This window comes from Macrotis lagotis, chromosome 3, assembly GCF_037893015.1.
Source record: "Macrotis lagotis isolate mMagLag1 chromosome 3, bilby.v1.9.chrom.fasta, whole genome shotgun sequence".
NCBI classification, from domain to species: Eukaryota; Metazoa; Chordata; class Mammalia; order Peramelemorphia; family Peramelidae; genus Macrotis; species Macrotis lagotis.
Genome location: NC_133660.1, coordinates 37,142,151 through 37,155,784, shown reverse-complemented (window position 1 = coordinate 37,155,784; position 13,634 = coordinate 37,142,151). Strand labels below are relative to the sequence as shown.

Here is a 13,634-nt window from a genome sequence, read left to right as displayed (position 1 = left end):
GTGCCACCTAGCTGCCCCTACTTTAATTCTAATGTACAAGAAAATCTTGGAAAATTCTCATTTCATCACTTCTCAGAAGGAAAAAAAAAACAAAGATTTTTTTTGGATTGGGAAAACATTTTAAATGGCAGCAGAATAGTTATGCAGTAAAGTGTTCTATGTAAAATGATTGCACTCTTATAAAATGATCACTTTTTAAGTTTTGGATGTATGAAGTCTACAGTTCCATTTTGGAATATTCTCATTATAGAAGACAGGACAGTACCATCTTAAAAGTCTTTAGGAGTAAAAATATTTTTTAAAAATTTAAAAATGGGGCAGCTAGGTGGCATAGTAGATAGAGCACCGGCCTTGGAGTCAGGAGTACCTGGGTTCAAATCCGGTCTCAGACACTTAATAATGACCTAGCTGTGTAGCCTTGGGCAAGCCACTTAAAACCCCATTTGCCTTACAAAAAAAAAAAAACCTAAAAAAAATTTAAAAATAAACCAATACTCTTTACTCACACTTTATCTCTCGGCATTTGAAGAGCCTCTTCTAGAGTTCAGTACAAAGTTAAATTTCTCACCCTATAAAAGACTACTGATACAATCTTTTCAACTCCATTGTAAATTATAAAATCTAACAGATCAAAGTATCCTGAGAAACCATCTGGTGCAATTTCATTTCCAAGATGAAGAGTGTAAGATAACTGAGATAACTAAGATATCAGAGTCTGCCCAAACTCCCCTACCTACAAAAGAAGTAGAAACTAGCCTAGAGAAGCCAGGTTTCCTTACTTTTGGAATGGACTCTTTCCACTGAACTGTTGGTATGCTTGTGTGGTGAGACATTATGTACAGATAAAATATGATTCTGTACCTATAATATCAAAGATTAAAATGCTAATTATTCTACCTTGAAATTTCCCTTGGTGTCAAGACCCTGTATAAACCTCCTCATTTTTCTAAGAAAGCTGAATGACTCTTTCCAAGCTAACCAAAGGGAGGCATTACTTGGATTTTCTAGTGCTTCTATTTAGTCAAAAAGGGTCTCAACTCTTTCCAATATCTCCCTAACTGAAGACTTTCCTGTTTCCTCTCCAAAATATTTTTTGATTCAGAAAGTTTAAAAACTCCAAACTCTTTCCCTCAAGTGAAGAGGTATTTCCAGGAGGGAAGCAGTACAAGCCCTAAGCCCTGTTCTTTCTAGCATGCTAGAAGGTTCCTGCTCACTTTAAACTTAGACCTCGTACAGCTGAGGTTACTTAAGTAGCAGACTCAAGTCAGTCAACCACTAAGTTAGCATTTATTAAGCACTGATTCAGTGACTTGGCTGTTTTTTCCTCCTCCCCCTGCCCACCCTGCCACGGGCTTCAGATTTCCTTCCACAAAGCATATCTCCACGATGGTCCAAAGCTTTCAGTAGCACAGTTTATCTGCTCAACACAACCAACCTTGAAGGTAGATTAAATAGGACTCTGCACCCCTAATTTCCCTACAAGGACATATAGCTGCCTTGAAACATACCCAGAGTACCCACACATTGGCAAACTGAAAAATCTGGCCTGGGATTCAGTTCCCCAAACCCAATACAACCAAAGAGCACTGTGCCAGGCCCTCAGACAAATTCTGATCAAAATTTGCTCTCAATTAAGGATTTCATTTGCAATGGATTATGGCAGGTACATAATAAACTAGTCACTCAGAACTTATCTTATACAAGTTAGTCTAATAAAAATTTATAAATAGTACCCAAGAAGCTACAGAGGAGTGCTATGATCACAGAGGAAGCTGAATGCTTTTTTAGGTCAGTACTCTCTTCAAATTAAATTCATTAAGTATTAAATGTTTAGCATGTGCAAGGCACTAAATGACAGTAAAGACAGACCCTGCTTCAAGGAGTCTATACAGTCTGTGCATCAGTTTATTCAAAATGCCAGATCCTTTACAATGGGGAAAAAAAAAACACTTTCTTACTTGAAACACTTTAAATTACATTAATTTAATTTAAATTCAGATAGTGGATTTTAATGTTGGAGGATTGCTCTTAAGCAATCAGCCCAAATAATTTTTTGGAATAACCAACCTTTTCAAGAGAATTTATCTCAATTCTATTTTTGGTAAAACAGTAAAAACATTTCTAGTATTTTAAATGATTTCAAATATGAGAATATACCATCAGGAATTTTAGGTCTGGTAAAATTTGTTTTACTTATCAATGGGTGTTCCATTCTTTGCTGCTCATCCCCCCCCCTATTTTTTAGAGTATTAAGCAGAATACTTATAACATCCTTGTCCTTTTCAAATACCACACAGAGCACCAAGATAGAAGTTTCATAACAGTAAAATATTAGATCATGCTCTGAACAGACATAATTCTTAGTATCATTAACTTACATGTAATAAAGCAAACATCTCAATTCAGCTATTACTCTTCAGATTTTAGAGTAAAAACATATACCAATCATGTCTATGTTTACTAGTTTAAACTATTCGCTTTTCTGCCAATCATTCCTAAAAGATAAATAAAAGCATTCCCAAATGTTCTAAGGTATCAATTATATACAAAATAAAACAATGTGTTTTAATTGTAAACATTTCAAATGTCAAGATTTAGTGTGATTTTAGTAATCTATTTAAATGATTTCTACTTTAAATCATGATTAAGCAATGGCATAAGTATCATAAAACTAAAATTTATCTTCTTTAAAAAACATTGGGGGGGGGGGGAGAAGAAAGTTTGAACTAAAACCTTTTGAATCCTACAAAGTGCAAGCATCCCAAGAGAAAAGCCCAAGGACCACTTAGCACTGAGGACACCACTGCAGCATCCCACTGAGAAGCCCTGAGGAGCACCATCTTGTAGGACATATGAAAGTGTAAGTAGAGTATTACTTCAACAAGCAGTTAAAAAAAACCAATCAGCAGAACCCAAGACACAGAAAAGGCCCTATTTGTAAGAGGGAAATACCTAAACTCCACCAGATGATACATACCCGTCTGTCGATCTTATCACCCTGTAAATTATACATTAAAAAAATTCACATTTATTACTATTTTTGAAAAATTGAATCTGGTAAAATCCTACCACAAGTTTCTTCCCCCCCTACCCCCCAGCTTTAAATATGAAATAATTATTTCTAGCTGATCTACTTTGTCTCTATTTTACTAATATGTACATTCCTATTTTGGGGACAGTATAGAGATGAACCTCATTATTTGTAAACCCTTATGACTACTTATTGTGTATGACTGGCCATGACTAAACAATGTGTATGGTAGCCATGACTAGAAAATCAACAACTATCTGGATTAAGACAGAATTTCTGATAGGTTGTGCTATGACAAACGCTAGTGCTAACAAATATTTAGGAACTATAAATGGCTTTTTTAAGACAAAGGTTTGGCTACTTCCAATACATGGGGCATTTATTTTTTTTAATTATTTCTGAGATAAAAAAGTACTAGAAATAAAGATAAAGATGAGATTTTTTAATAGAGACAAGAGATTCAAAATAAGGTTCTGCTTCCTAACATCTATCTTTTGTCCTCAATAAACTTAATCATCAATTCCTGTGGAAGACCCTAATCTAGTCATAGGATCACGGTTTTAGAGGTAGAAGGCCTTCAGAGGCCATCAAGCCCAACGCCATCATGTTACTGATCAGTAATCTGAGGCAGAGAGCAAGTTCAGTCTTCTCTGCTGAAAACTCCAAGCCAAGATGGAGAGCCATGGCAGTACAAGCCTGTGGTAGAACTGATGCCTTCAGTGTGTATGAGCCCTGCTCTTTTCTTCTTTCTCTGAAACTTTTCTGATATTCCACAAATCCTGAAGGGTTTTTGTGCTGAAACCAAAACGTTTCTTTAGAGTCCCTTTCCCCTCCCCTGTGGGCCCAGGATGACTAAATACTGCACCTGAGAAAGGATGTTAGTGCATTGCTGCAGCAGAGACACCGGAGGGTTGCCAATGCTGGTGGCTAGCTGGACCCGCAACAGCTGTTCCTTCTGAGTAGAATTTTCTTGCAAAGCATGTGCCAGGGCCACAGCAGCACACCAATTTGAAAGGGAATCCGTAGAAAAGAGGCCTCCACATAACAGCTGACCAGCAGAGACTGAAACACCTGTAGCTACAAAATTGGCAGGCAAAAGCAAGTGTCACTCTGTGTGTGATCAAACTAAAATCAAAGTGAACTGAAGATATAGTCTACATTTTACATAAGATGCCACCTAATAATGTCATGAAAATGCCACAAGATGCTTTGCTCCTAAATCATAGTGGATGAGTACAGGACAACTCAGAAAATATGCAACAGCCAAGGAGAAATGATATCCAAAAAGGAAATTATAGATGAATCATATAGAAGGAATATCAGAAGAATACCAATGATAGGTACCATATGTTGGAGATGATGAAATTGCTTCTAAAATAAATTCAAACAAAGGAAAAATCCGTTGAAATGATTCAACAAAGCCATGGGGGCCTTTTTCTAACATTTGTCTTTTTTTTTTTTTGCTCTATTTAAATTTTTTGCTGGTCTTTTGTTTTGCCATTACTTTTATTTCCATATATAAAAGTATCCCTCCCTTTCCCAGAGAGCCATCACCACCACCACACAGAATGAAAGGAGGAAAAGCAACTCAGGAAAACTGCAGTCCATCAGCAGAACTGGCCCACTGTGCACAAGTGGTCCCACCTCGACAGAGGAGGGGACCAGGGGCACTGGATCAGTTGTTCTGAAAGGGAAAAGCCTGGACATACGGTTACAACAGTCACTTGTCTTTTCTGTGCTCTAGTCACTGGGCAGACAGTTTTCCTGGCTCAGCCTACTTTACTATGCCTCCATTTTTATAAATCTTATTTCTTATAGCAAATTAAAATTCCATTACATTCATGAATCACAATTTGTTTTTAGATATTCCACATCAAAGTGGATACCAGATAAACTTACAGGAGAATGCCTTCCAGTTTTCCCTTTTCCGTCTCTATAAAGAATACCCTTGGTGGCTGACAGGAAAGCCAAAAGAATTAATATACATACTATATCATCAATTTGTTTTAGCCTTGTTTTTAAAATAGATTCTTTAAAATAGTTGGAATAAAGATCAAGCAGAAATTACTTTTTTGTTGTTAACTTAAGGAAAACAGGGTTTGTTTATATATATATATATATATATATATATATATATATATATATATATATATAATCTATCAATATAAAGAAAGTAAGGAAGCTAGCTCCCTCAGTATTGTTAAACAGCATTTCCAAATTATTATGGTTCAACTAAAGTTCAGAAGATTTACATTTCTACAAAGTCCACCAATTCAGAATCAGTGGACCTTAACTTCAACAACTAACAGCTGGAATGAAGAATTTTTAATTCCATGAATTTTTCAGAACAAGATTTTGAAAAGTCTCCTAATGAAACCCTTGAGAATTTGGCCTTGTCAGCACAAGAAAAGTCAAATGGATCAAGAATGATTATTATCCATGTTATGATATGTACCTGAAAGTGGAGGCAGAAGAGTACCAGGTTTGGAATCAGAGAACCCAGCTTTTAATTCTAGCTTTTCAGCTTAGATACCAAGTATGATCTTGGGGGAAGTCAGTTAATCTCTGTGATTACATATATCTCTGTGTAATTTATAAAATAAGAGGGTTGGATGGATGGCTGCCCGTGATTTCTTTTAGTGTGACCTTAAGGTTTCTTAACCATTTTTGTGTCCTGGACCCCTTTTCCAGTTTGATACAGACTATTTCTTTTAAAATAAATAAAATAAAATATGTAGGATTAGCAAGGACATCAATGCTATTCAGAGATTGATCAATAGATACAACTATTTAAAGCTCAAGGACTCCAGGTTTTTCACAGTAGCCAAAAGTTAGAAACTAAGTGGGTGTCCACCTGCTGAAGAATGGTAAAACAAAGTGTAGTACATAAATATAATAGAAATATTCCTGTGTGTCATAAGACATGATGAAATGGTCCATGTTCAGAGGAAAGACTTCAATATTAACTAATGTACATTGAAATAAACAGAATTAGAAGAAAATTTTATATAATGAGAGAAAAACAACCATGAAAGACTTTATAATTCTGTTCTATGTAATAATAAATCACGAATTGTGAGGCCTACATATGAATTCCTCCTCCCACTACTCCCTACCCCCATCTCCTTCCCAAAGGTGATGAATTAAAAGTGCAGAATGAGACATAAAGTTTTGGAAATGATAAATAAGGAAATTAAGTTTTTTTGGACTCCTGCACATTTGCTATGAAGATTTTAGTTTTTGGTTTTTTTAAACTTCTCAATGGGGAGAGGAGTATGATAAGAATGGATGATAAATGCCTGCAAATGTATGGAAGGAATTAATGAAGAATGAAAAGATCAGGGGTTTAAGGAAAATAAAAAAATAAAAACAAATTTTGTTGGAATTTACAAAAACAGAGACACAGCTAAATTTAAGAAAGCCAAATTGATGAAAAAGTGTTTATTTAGGATTTGTACATTTACTCTGCTGAGAATTTTCACCCAGGATTTTATCATGAAAAAAGTTAATTTAAAAAAATCTGAAAAAAATCCTTGCTGAGATTTATGAACCTGTTAGGAGAGGTGGTCCATTAGTACATCCGGAAGAGAAGCTGTGAATGTACAGTGAACTGGAGATCAGAACTGAATAGGAAGAGGAAGAGAAGGACAGAGATCTGGGTTAGCTTTGGGAAAATGAAGTGCTTTAAATGAAATCAAGCTTTTCCATGAAACAAAGGTCTAGAAATATTCTGTTGCTTTCTGTTCACTTTTTCATTTTTTATTTTGAACCTAATAAAATGAGTATTTTAATATGCACTACAAAACGTAAAGGAAGAAATGTACGAGAAATTGAATATCTGTTCTGTAGAGTTCGTTTTTCTTTTTAAAGTACATGATACATAAGAAGATTGGCTAATTATTTTTTCTGGCAGCATCTTCTATTAAGTTGGAATTCTTTGGGATAACATTGCTGTTCCTCTGATTCAAAGGCTTGACAGTGATTTTAAATGTCTCTCATCTTGATCCTTTGTAAACACAAAAATCATTCCACGGATGGCTGCCTTATAATTTTGTCTTTTTCCACTTTAATTGTGAATGGTTTAAAAAAAAGTTGCTGTTTTTTTATTTGTTTTATTATATTAAATTTTTATTGGTGCATTAAAAAAAATAAGTACATGATAAAAAAAATCAACCTATAACTTTTTATCTCTGTCTTGCTTATATAAATCTTCCCAAATAATTTAAATTGTGGGTCATTCATAGGACAATAAAGGCTATAATATTATTACTAGTAAAGAATTGCCCAAACCAAAACATTTATGTTTTACTTAACATTAAGATTAATCTTCAAATATGGGTAGATGGAGAATACAAAATATTTTAGAAGAAAGTGTAAGATTGGATTCAATTTAGAAACCTAAAAAAAAATCATTTACCATCAATGGTAGAAGGCAGAAGAGTTGCCACAATTTCCCCTTGTCCTTTCTGGTTTTTATACAAGAAACACTGGAAACAGTAGAGAACAGCACAGCGTAACACAAACGGCTGCCTTTCGTTAACCATGGACATCAGAAGCACAACAATTGCAGGCCTGTTTCATTTTTAAAAGAAAAATGTACATTAGAAACAAAGTACACAAAGCTCAAGACTCAGCCATATGAGACTGAGAACTAAAAGGACAAGTACTAGTGTGCAGGAAGGATTGTTCAAATATTATTTTATTCCAGAGCTATTTTATTTTTCTAAGGCTAAACCCAATTAGGAAAACTTGAAAAATGGATTTGCCTAATAAAACTGTCTCTTTTTTCAGTTTTTTTTTGTTTTTTCCAAGGCAATAGGGTTTAGTGACTTGTGCAATGTCACACAGCTAAGTAAGTATTAAGTGTCTGAGGCTGGATTTGAACTCAGGTCCTCCTGACTCCAGGGCCGGTGCTCTATCCACTGCAGTACCAAGCTGCCCCAAAACTATCTCTTTTTGCAGAAGATATGATATATATTTGGAAAATCTGAGAGTTTCATCTAAAGTTAGTGGAAATAATTAATATTAGCAAAGTAGCAGGATATAAAAGAAGCCCACATAAGTCATCAGCATTTCCATCCAACAAAAAAACCCTGCCAGAAGAAATAGTAAAAGATATCTCATTTAAACTAACTGTAGGGGCGGCTAGATGGCACAGTGGATAGAGCACCGGCCCTGGAGTCAGGAGGACCTGAGTTCAAATCTGGCCTCAGGCACTTAATACTTACCTAGCTGTGTGGCCTTGGGCAAGTCACTTAACCCCATTGCCTTGCCAAAAAACCCCTAAAAACCTAAAAGAAAAAACTTAAACTGTAGATACTATATGGTACTGGGGAATATATCTATCAAAACAAACCCTGAAACTACATTAAAATAATTATAAAAAACATTTTATACAAGTGAAGTTAGACTTAAACAATTTGATATATATTAATTGTTCATGGATAGTTAATATAATAAATATAATAAATAATTTTATATAAACTAATGTATATAGTCATATCAATTAAATTACCAAAAAATTATTTTACTGAGCTAGAAAGAATAATAACAAAATTCATTTGGAAGGACAAAAGGTCAAGAATATCAAAGGAATTAATGAATAAAATTTAAAGGAAGAAGGTTTAAGCAAGACCAGATCTTAAACTATACTATAAGGCTGTCATTCTGAAAACTATCTGGTACTGGCCAAGAAATAGTACAAAGGTAGAGCAATAGTACAGAGTAGATATAACACATACTGTAAAGCAAATGATTACAGTAAATTTGTGTTTGACAATTGTAAAAACATTATTTTTGTGATAAGAATTCATTATTTGGTAAAAAACAGTTGTGCTATGTACATGAAAATGTCTTTTTTGTATTTGTATTCAAAATGAGTAATTTTTTTAAAAAGATAAAATAACAGATTTGCCTATTCATTCGTAATTATTTCTTAGAGGTATAGCACCACATCCATTGTGGAGAGTGGAAAGGACACTGTATTCGAGGCAGAGACCCTAGGACATGACCTATTTGCTAGGTGAGTAATCTTGGGCAAATCTCTCCAACCTTGCACTTGGATTTCCTCATCTACAAAATGGAAACAACAATGCTAGTCATTTCTGAAAATTTCTACCCACCACTAAAATCCTATCCAAAAATTTCCAAAAACAATTTTAAAAAACCAACTTAACCTATTTTTATTTATCTACCTCATGATTAGGAATCATGGACAAAAGCTGGTGGCAGAAAGGAATTCAGTTCAACAGCTCTTATTGTTGCCTGTCTACTATTTGTACCAACATTTGCTGACAGGCTCAATTTAAGAATCATGGATAAAGGTGAGCTGAGGGAATTCATAATCTGGAGAAGAAAGGCAGCTTGTTTTGTCAAGTGGCAATTATTTCAAATCCTACAAGTAACTTTTAAGTCAGGGTAGATAGTTGTTAATAAAAAAAAAAAAAAACAGGAAAAGAAATCTTGGGCCCAAAGCTCAAGGATAGAAATCAAAAATCTAGTTCATCTGACTTGCAGGGAAGATAAGTCTCCCCCTCTCCAAGGCACACACAAGCTTTACCACCAAATCAAAGTGAAGTAAGTCTATATGTAGTCTCCATAGGAATCTTTTATAAATGTTGACAAATTCCTTTCTCCTACCGTGGTGGGTTTGAAGGTGCATTGACAGATGCAAAGTAGTCTTGGTTTACTTGGTAGCCTCGAATAACTTCTGATACAGTGTTAATGGTCTGTTGTAAAGAAATTAAATATTCATCAGAAAACAAAGGAAGAGGGCTAATGCTGATTTTTAGAGTACAAAAAAGTTTAATTGTTTTTCTTTTGGTTTAATCTTCAAAGTCTGCTTGAAAAACTGCAAAGATCATTAGAAAATATTCTATAGCACTTAAATCTCATATATTGCATATCAATTTTCTTACAAATACAACTCATAAAGTTCCTTTTAAAAACACTTCCCAGTAACATCTGAGTTATTAACGTTTAAAATAAAGCTTCCTCAAAATCCATACTACCTTAGAGAAGACTCTTCAGGAAAAAAAAAACACCATTTGCCAAAAAGTTAAGTAATCATAAGCAATCTTCTAAGGACACAATAAGCAAAGCTCATAAAAATCAGTCTAACTACAAATTCTTTTTCTGGGATTTGCAAATCACCTCTTCCCAGCCTAGATGATAAAGGCATTGCTATTCCTAAAGTTCTTGGGATTAAGTTCTCTGTCAAGGTCCTAGATAAAAGTATGTGTCCCTTTATTTACTTCTAGAGTATCCTTTGGATGTAATTTGTTTTGCATTTTGACATTATTTGATTGTCCTTAAAAACATTAAACACCACCAATGCACCATCCATAGGACACACTATGCTGACTCCCTACTGTATAATTATATTGGCACTAAGATATATGCTTTCTTTAACTTGGTGCCCTGTGACCCATAGGACTTGTTTTAGAGACGGCTGTCTAAAATTCAAGACCTCCTTATGGCTGGTGAATCAATCATTAAATTCACATGAATTTATTCTAGACCAGACCCCCCCCCCCACGTCCTATCCCACCCAAGCCTAAGTTGTCTCCAAACTAACCTACAATAACTATTTTATCATATTTTCTTCGCTCTAACCCACGTGTCTTGATATCTTTGGTTTATGCCACTAAGAGGAGGATCCATGTTTTCTCTCTCTCTTGTGAGGCCTGCAATAATGTGCCATATTGTATCTTCCACATCACAGTCTTTCCATTCCAACCCCAACTCCGTCATTCCTCAGCATGGAGACCACATGGTCACACTTTTTAAATTAATTTATTTTCATCTATATGTACATGTTTATTTTTAAGTTACAAAATTTCCTTCTACCCTCCCTTACCACTCCCCTCCCCTCAGAGGCAAACAGTCAGATTAGCATTATACATACATATTTTGATAAAAATGTTTACATATTAGTCATTTTGGGTATGAGGAATTAGCATTAAGGGAACGAGATATGTAATAGGTAATTTTTATAAAGTGTTCATCAGGTTCTGAAAGGTTGGTTTTTCTTTGGCACGCACACACGTGCGCGCACGTGTGTCTGTGTGTGTGTGTGTGTGTGTGTGTGTTTTGTTTTGTTTTTCTTCCTCTGGATGGGGATAACATTGTCCATAGCTGGATTCTGAACTGCTGAGAGAAACTGCTTCCATCAAGGTTGATCATCTCACATTGTTGTGGTTAACATGTACATTGTTCTCTTGGTTGGCCAATCCTATTTCATTGTACATGCCATTTGACCTCACCCTTGATGGCTCACACTCCCACCTACCCTTTTTTCCACCCTGGCACCTCACATGTGTTGTTCCCTATGCTTTGATAGACTTGTTCCCACCTAGTCTGGTTCTATTTTAAACAAGCAATCACTTTCCTCACTGAAAAATCCCACCAAGTATTCTCCAAATGAATGGGGATTTTTTTTCCTTCTTCATGCAATGTTCTAATTCACATTAGAACAAGAATCATAAATCATCATACAGAATCTATACTGAACTACACTCACCTCAAAGTAGAGTATGTTTTTCTTTATCAGTCTTCCAACTGTATTCTGCTCACTTGTCTTTTCTAAATGCTCACTACATTCAGAAATCCTCAAAATATGAATATTTGCTACAGATGGGTCAAGCTAAATGAAACAACTATGGTATTAATGCAAAGGATCTCAGCAATACTGAGTAAACTTTATACTACAGTAATAATGAAGCTTTAGTATCTCAATTGACCACCATTTCCCCTAGGACCCTGACAGAGATAGCTTGGGAACTTAAACCCAAGAACTTTAGGAATAGCAATGCCTTTAACCCTGTCCTTCCATGGAGATAAAGCCTGTCTATGGCTCCTGCAGGGGCTGCAACCCTAGCCACTGAAGATGCAGGAAAGACAGTTCTTATCACCGTAGTCCTGGGCACCTCCAAATAGCTCAACTGCAGGAAATGATGACATTCAGGAAGGGACCTCTCCTTCTAATCTGCTCCAGCACTCTAAGGACCATTGGACCTTTCCATAGTGGTCTCCTCCATTCAAAGGTGAGCTCTTGGAGAGGACGGCCTGCCTTCTGCTTCTATTTGTGTCCTCAGGATTGCATACTGTGCTCTGTGTGCACTGCCTACTTACTAAACATTTTATCTGTAAGTACCTACTATGGGTAATACACAATACTAGGCACTTGAGAAACAAGGTAAGTATACCCAGGAAGGCCACAAGTTATGTGTTCTAGATCTCCTACTGAAATACAGGGATTCTGTAACATGGATGGTGTTTTTGTTTGCTTAACAACCTTGATCCAAGAGGTGTGAGTGGGTACCTTGAAGTTGTTTTAATTTGCTTTTTTCTAATTAACAGTGACTTAGAGGCCAGGACTAGATCTACAGCTTTATGAGTCATCTCCATAGAGATGATAGATCAAACTAAGGAAGTTAATGAAGCTTCCAAGAGTTGACCTAAGGAGAGCAGCTACAAATCATGGAGAAGGAGAGTGGGATATAGACAATGAGCCATCAATGAAAAATGAGAAGGAATGTCTTATCAGGAAAGCACTTTATGTAGTGTTTTTAGGCTGGCAAAGACCCTCTGAAACATCTTATTCAATCCTCACAATTCAGGAAAGCAGGTGCCATTATTACCTCTATCTTACAGATGAGGAAACTGAGGTAGACAAGATCACACAGCTAGGAGTGTCTGAAGCTAGATCTGGACTCAGGTGTTCCTGACCCCCAGTCCCCGGCTCTATCCAGTAAACCACTGAACTGCAATCTTGCTGCCCCTTCCCATTTTTGTCAGATGCAGACATTATTTACATAAACATTTTATTCTTGAGAGACTCTAAGTTCTGGAACTCTACTTTAGTCCTCTTGGTATCCCTAGAACTTCTAGCATCATGGCTTTCACAGAACAGATAACAAGTCAATGCTGGTGGAATGACCAGCTAATTCTCAGGGTCAATTTGCCTTACTCCAAACAGTTCGGGTTCCCAACACCAGCTACTTTACCTCAGTCAGAATATCAGCAGGAACACCAGTAGCCATTAAAATAATACAGAGCTGCTGCAACAATCCACAGAGATTCATTGCCTTCTGACAACTGCTGGTAGCACCGGGAGGATTAGTAGGTGATACCAGAACACGAACAAGCTAAATCAGGGAAAGGAAAAATAAGAATTACTGTGAAAACAGTAAGAAAGCATAAAATAAAGTTTAAATAGAGAGTTACTTCTTGCGGATTAGAAATATTAAATATTTTGAAGCTAACAAGTATGTATTATACTAAAACAATCAACAAGCATCTATTATCATTTAACAAATTAATAATAAAGTTGGAAAAAAAGAAAACAAAATTGATTTAGAAAAACAGACAGACAAGGATATGAAAGTGTACAGCAGAAAAAAAAAAAAAGAAGGCAATGAGAGATTTGCACTCCACACCTTCGATTGTATTACAAATTGACAATATTGAAGCTCCTAGGTACTGGTCAAAAGCCAGAAAAATAGAAAAATGAAAAAGAAGACCAAATGACAATAAAAGATCCTAGAACTAAGAGCTGAAGGGACTTTGACCTTCTTCTATACCAACTTCCTTAATTTAGAAG

At 35.6% G+C, this 13,634-nt stretch overlaps 1 protein-coding gene across 2 annotated transcripts in view; it reads right to left on the bottom strand.

Annotated features, from left to right (window-relative positions):
• Positions 1-13,634, bottom strand: part of USO1 (USO1 vesicle transport factor) — a 99,541-nt gene that overhangs the window by 15,470 nt on the left and 70,437 nt on the right. Inside the window, exons 10-14 of one of the 2 annotated variants that reach the window (XM_074228467.1) lie at positions 13,039-13,179; positions 9,671-9,759; positions 7,449-7,603; positions 3,897-4,108; positions 2,978-2,998 (exon numbers count right to left, since the gene is read on the bottom strand). In XM_074228467.1, coding sequence (XP_074084568.1) covers positions 2,978-2,998; positions 3,897-4,108; positions 7,449-7,603; positions 9,671-9,759; positions 13,039-13,179 — 618 coding nt within the window. The remainder of the gene's footprint in view (positions 1-2,977; positions 2,999-3,896; positions 4,109-7,448; positions 7,604-9,670; positions 9,760-13,038; positions 13,180-13,634) is intronic. The other variant, XM_074228468.1, reaches the window with a different exon arrangement.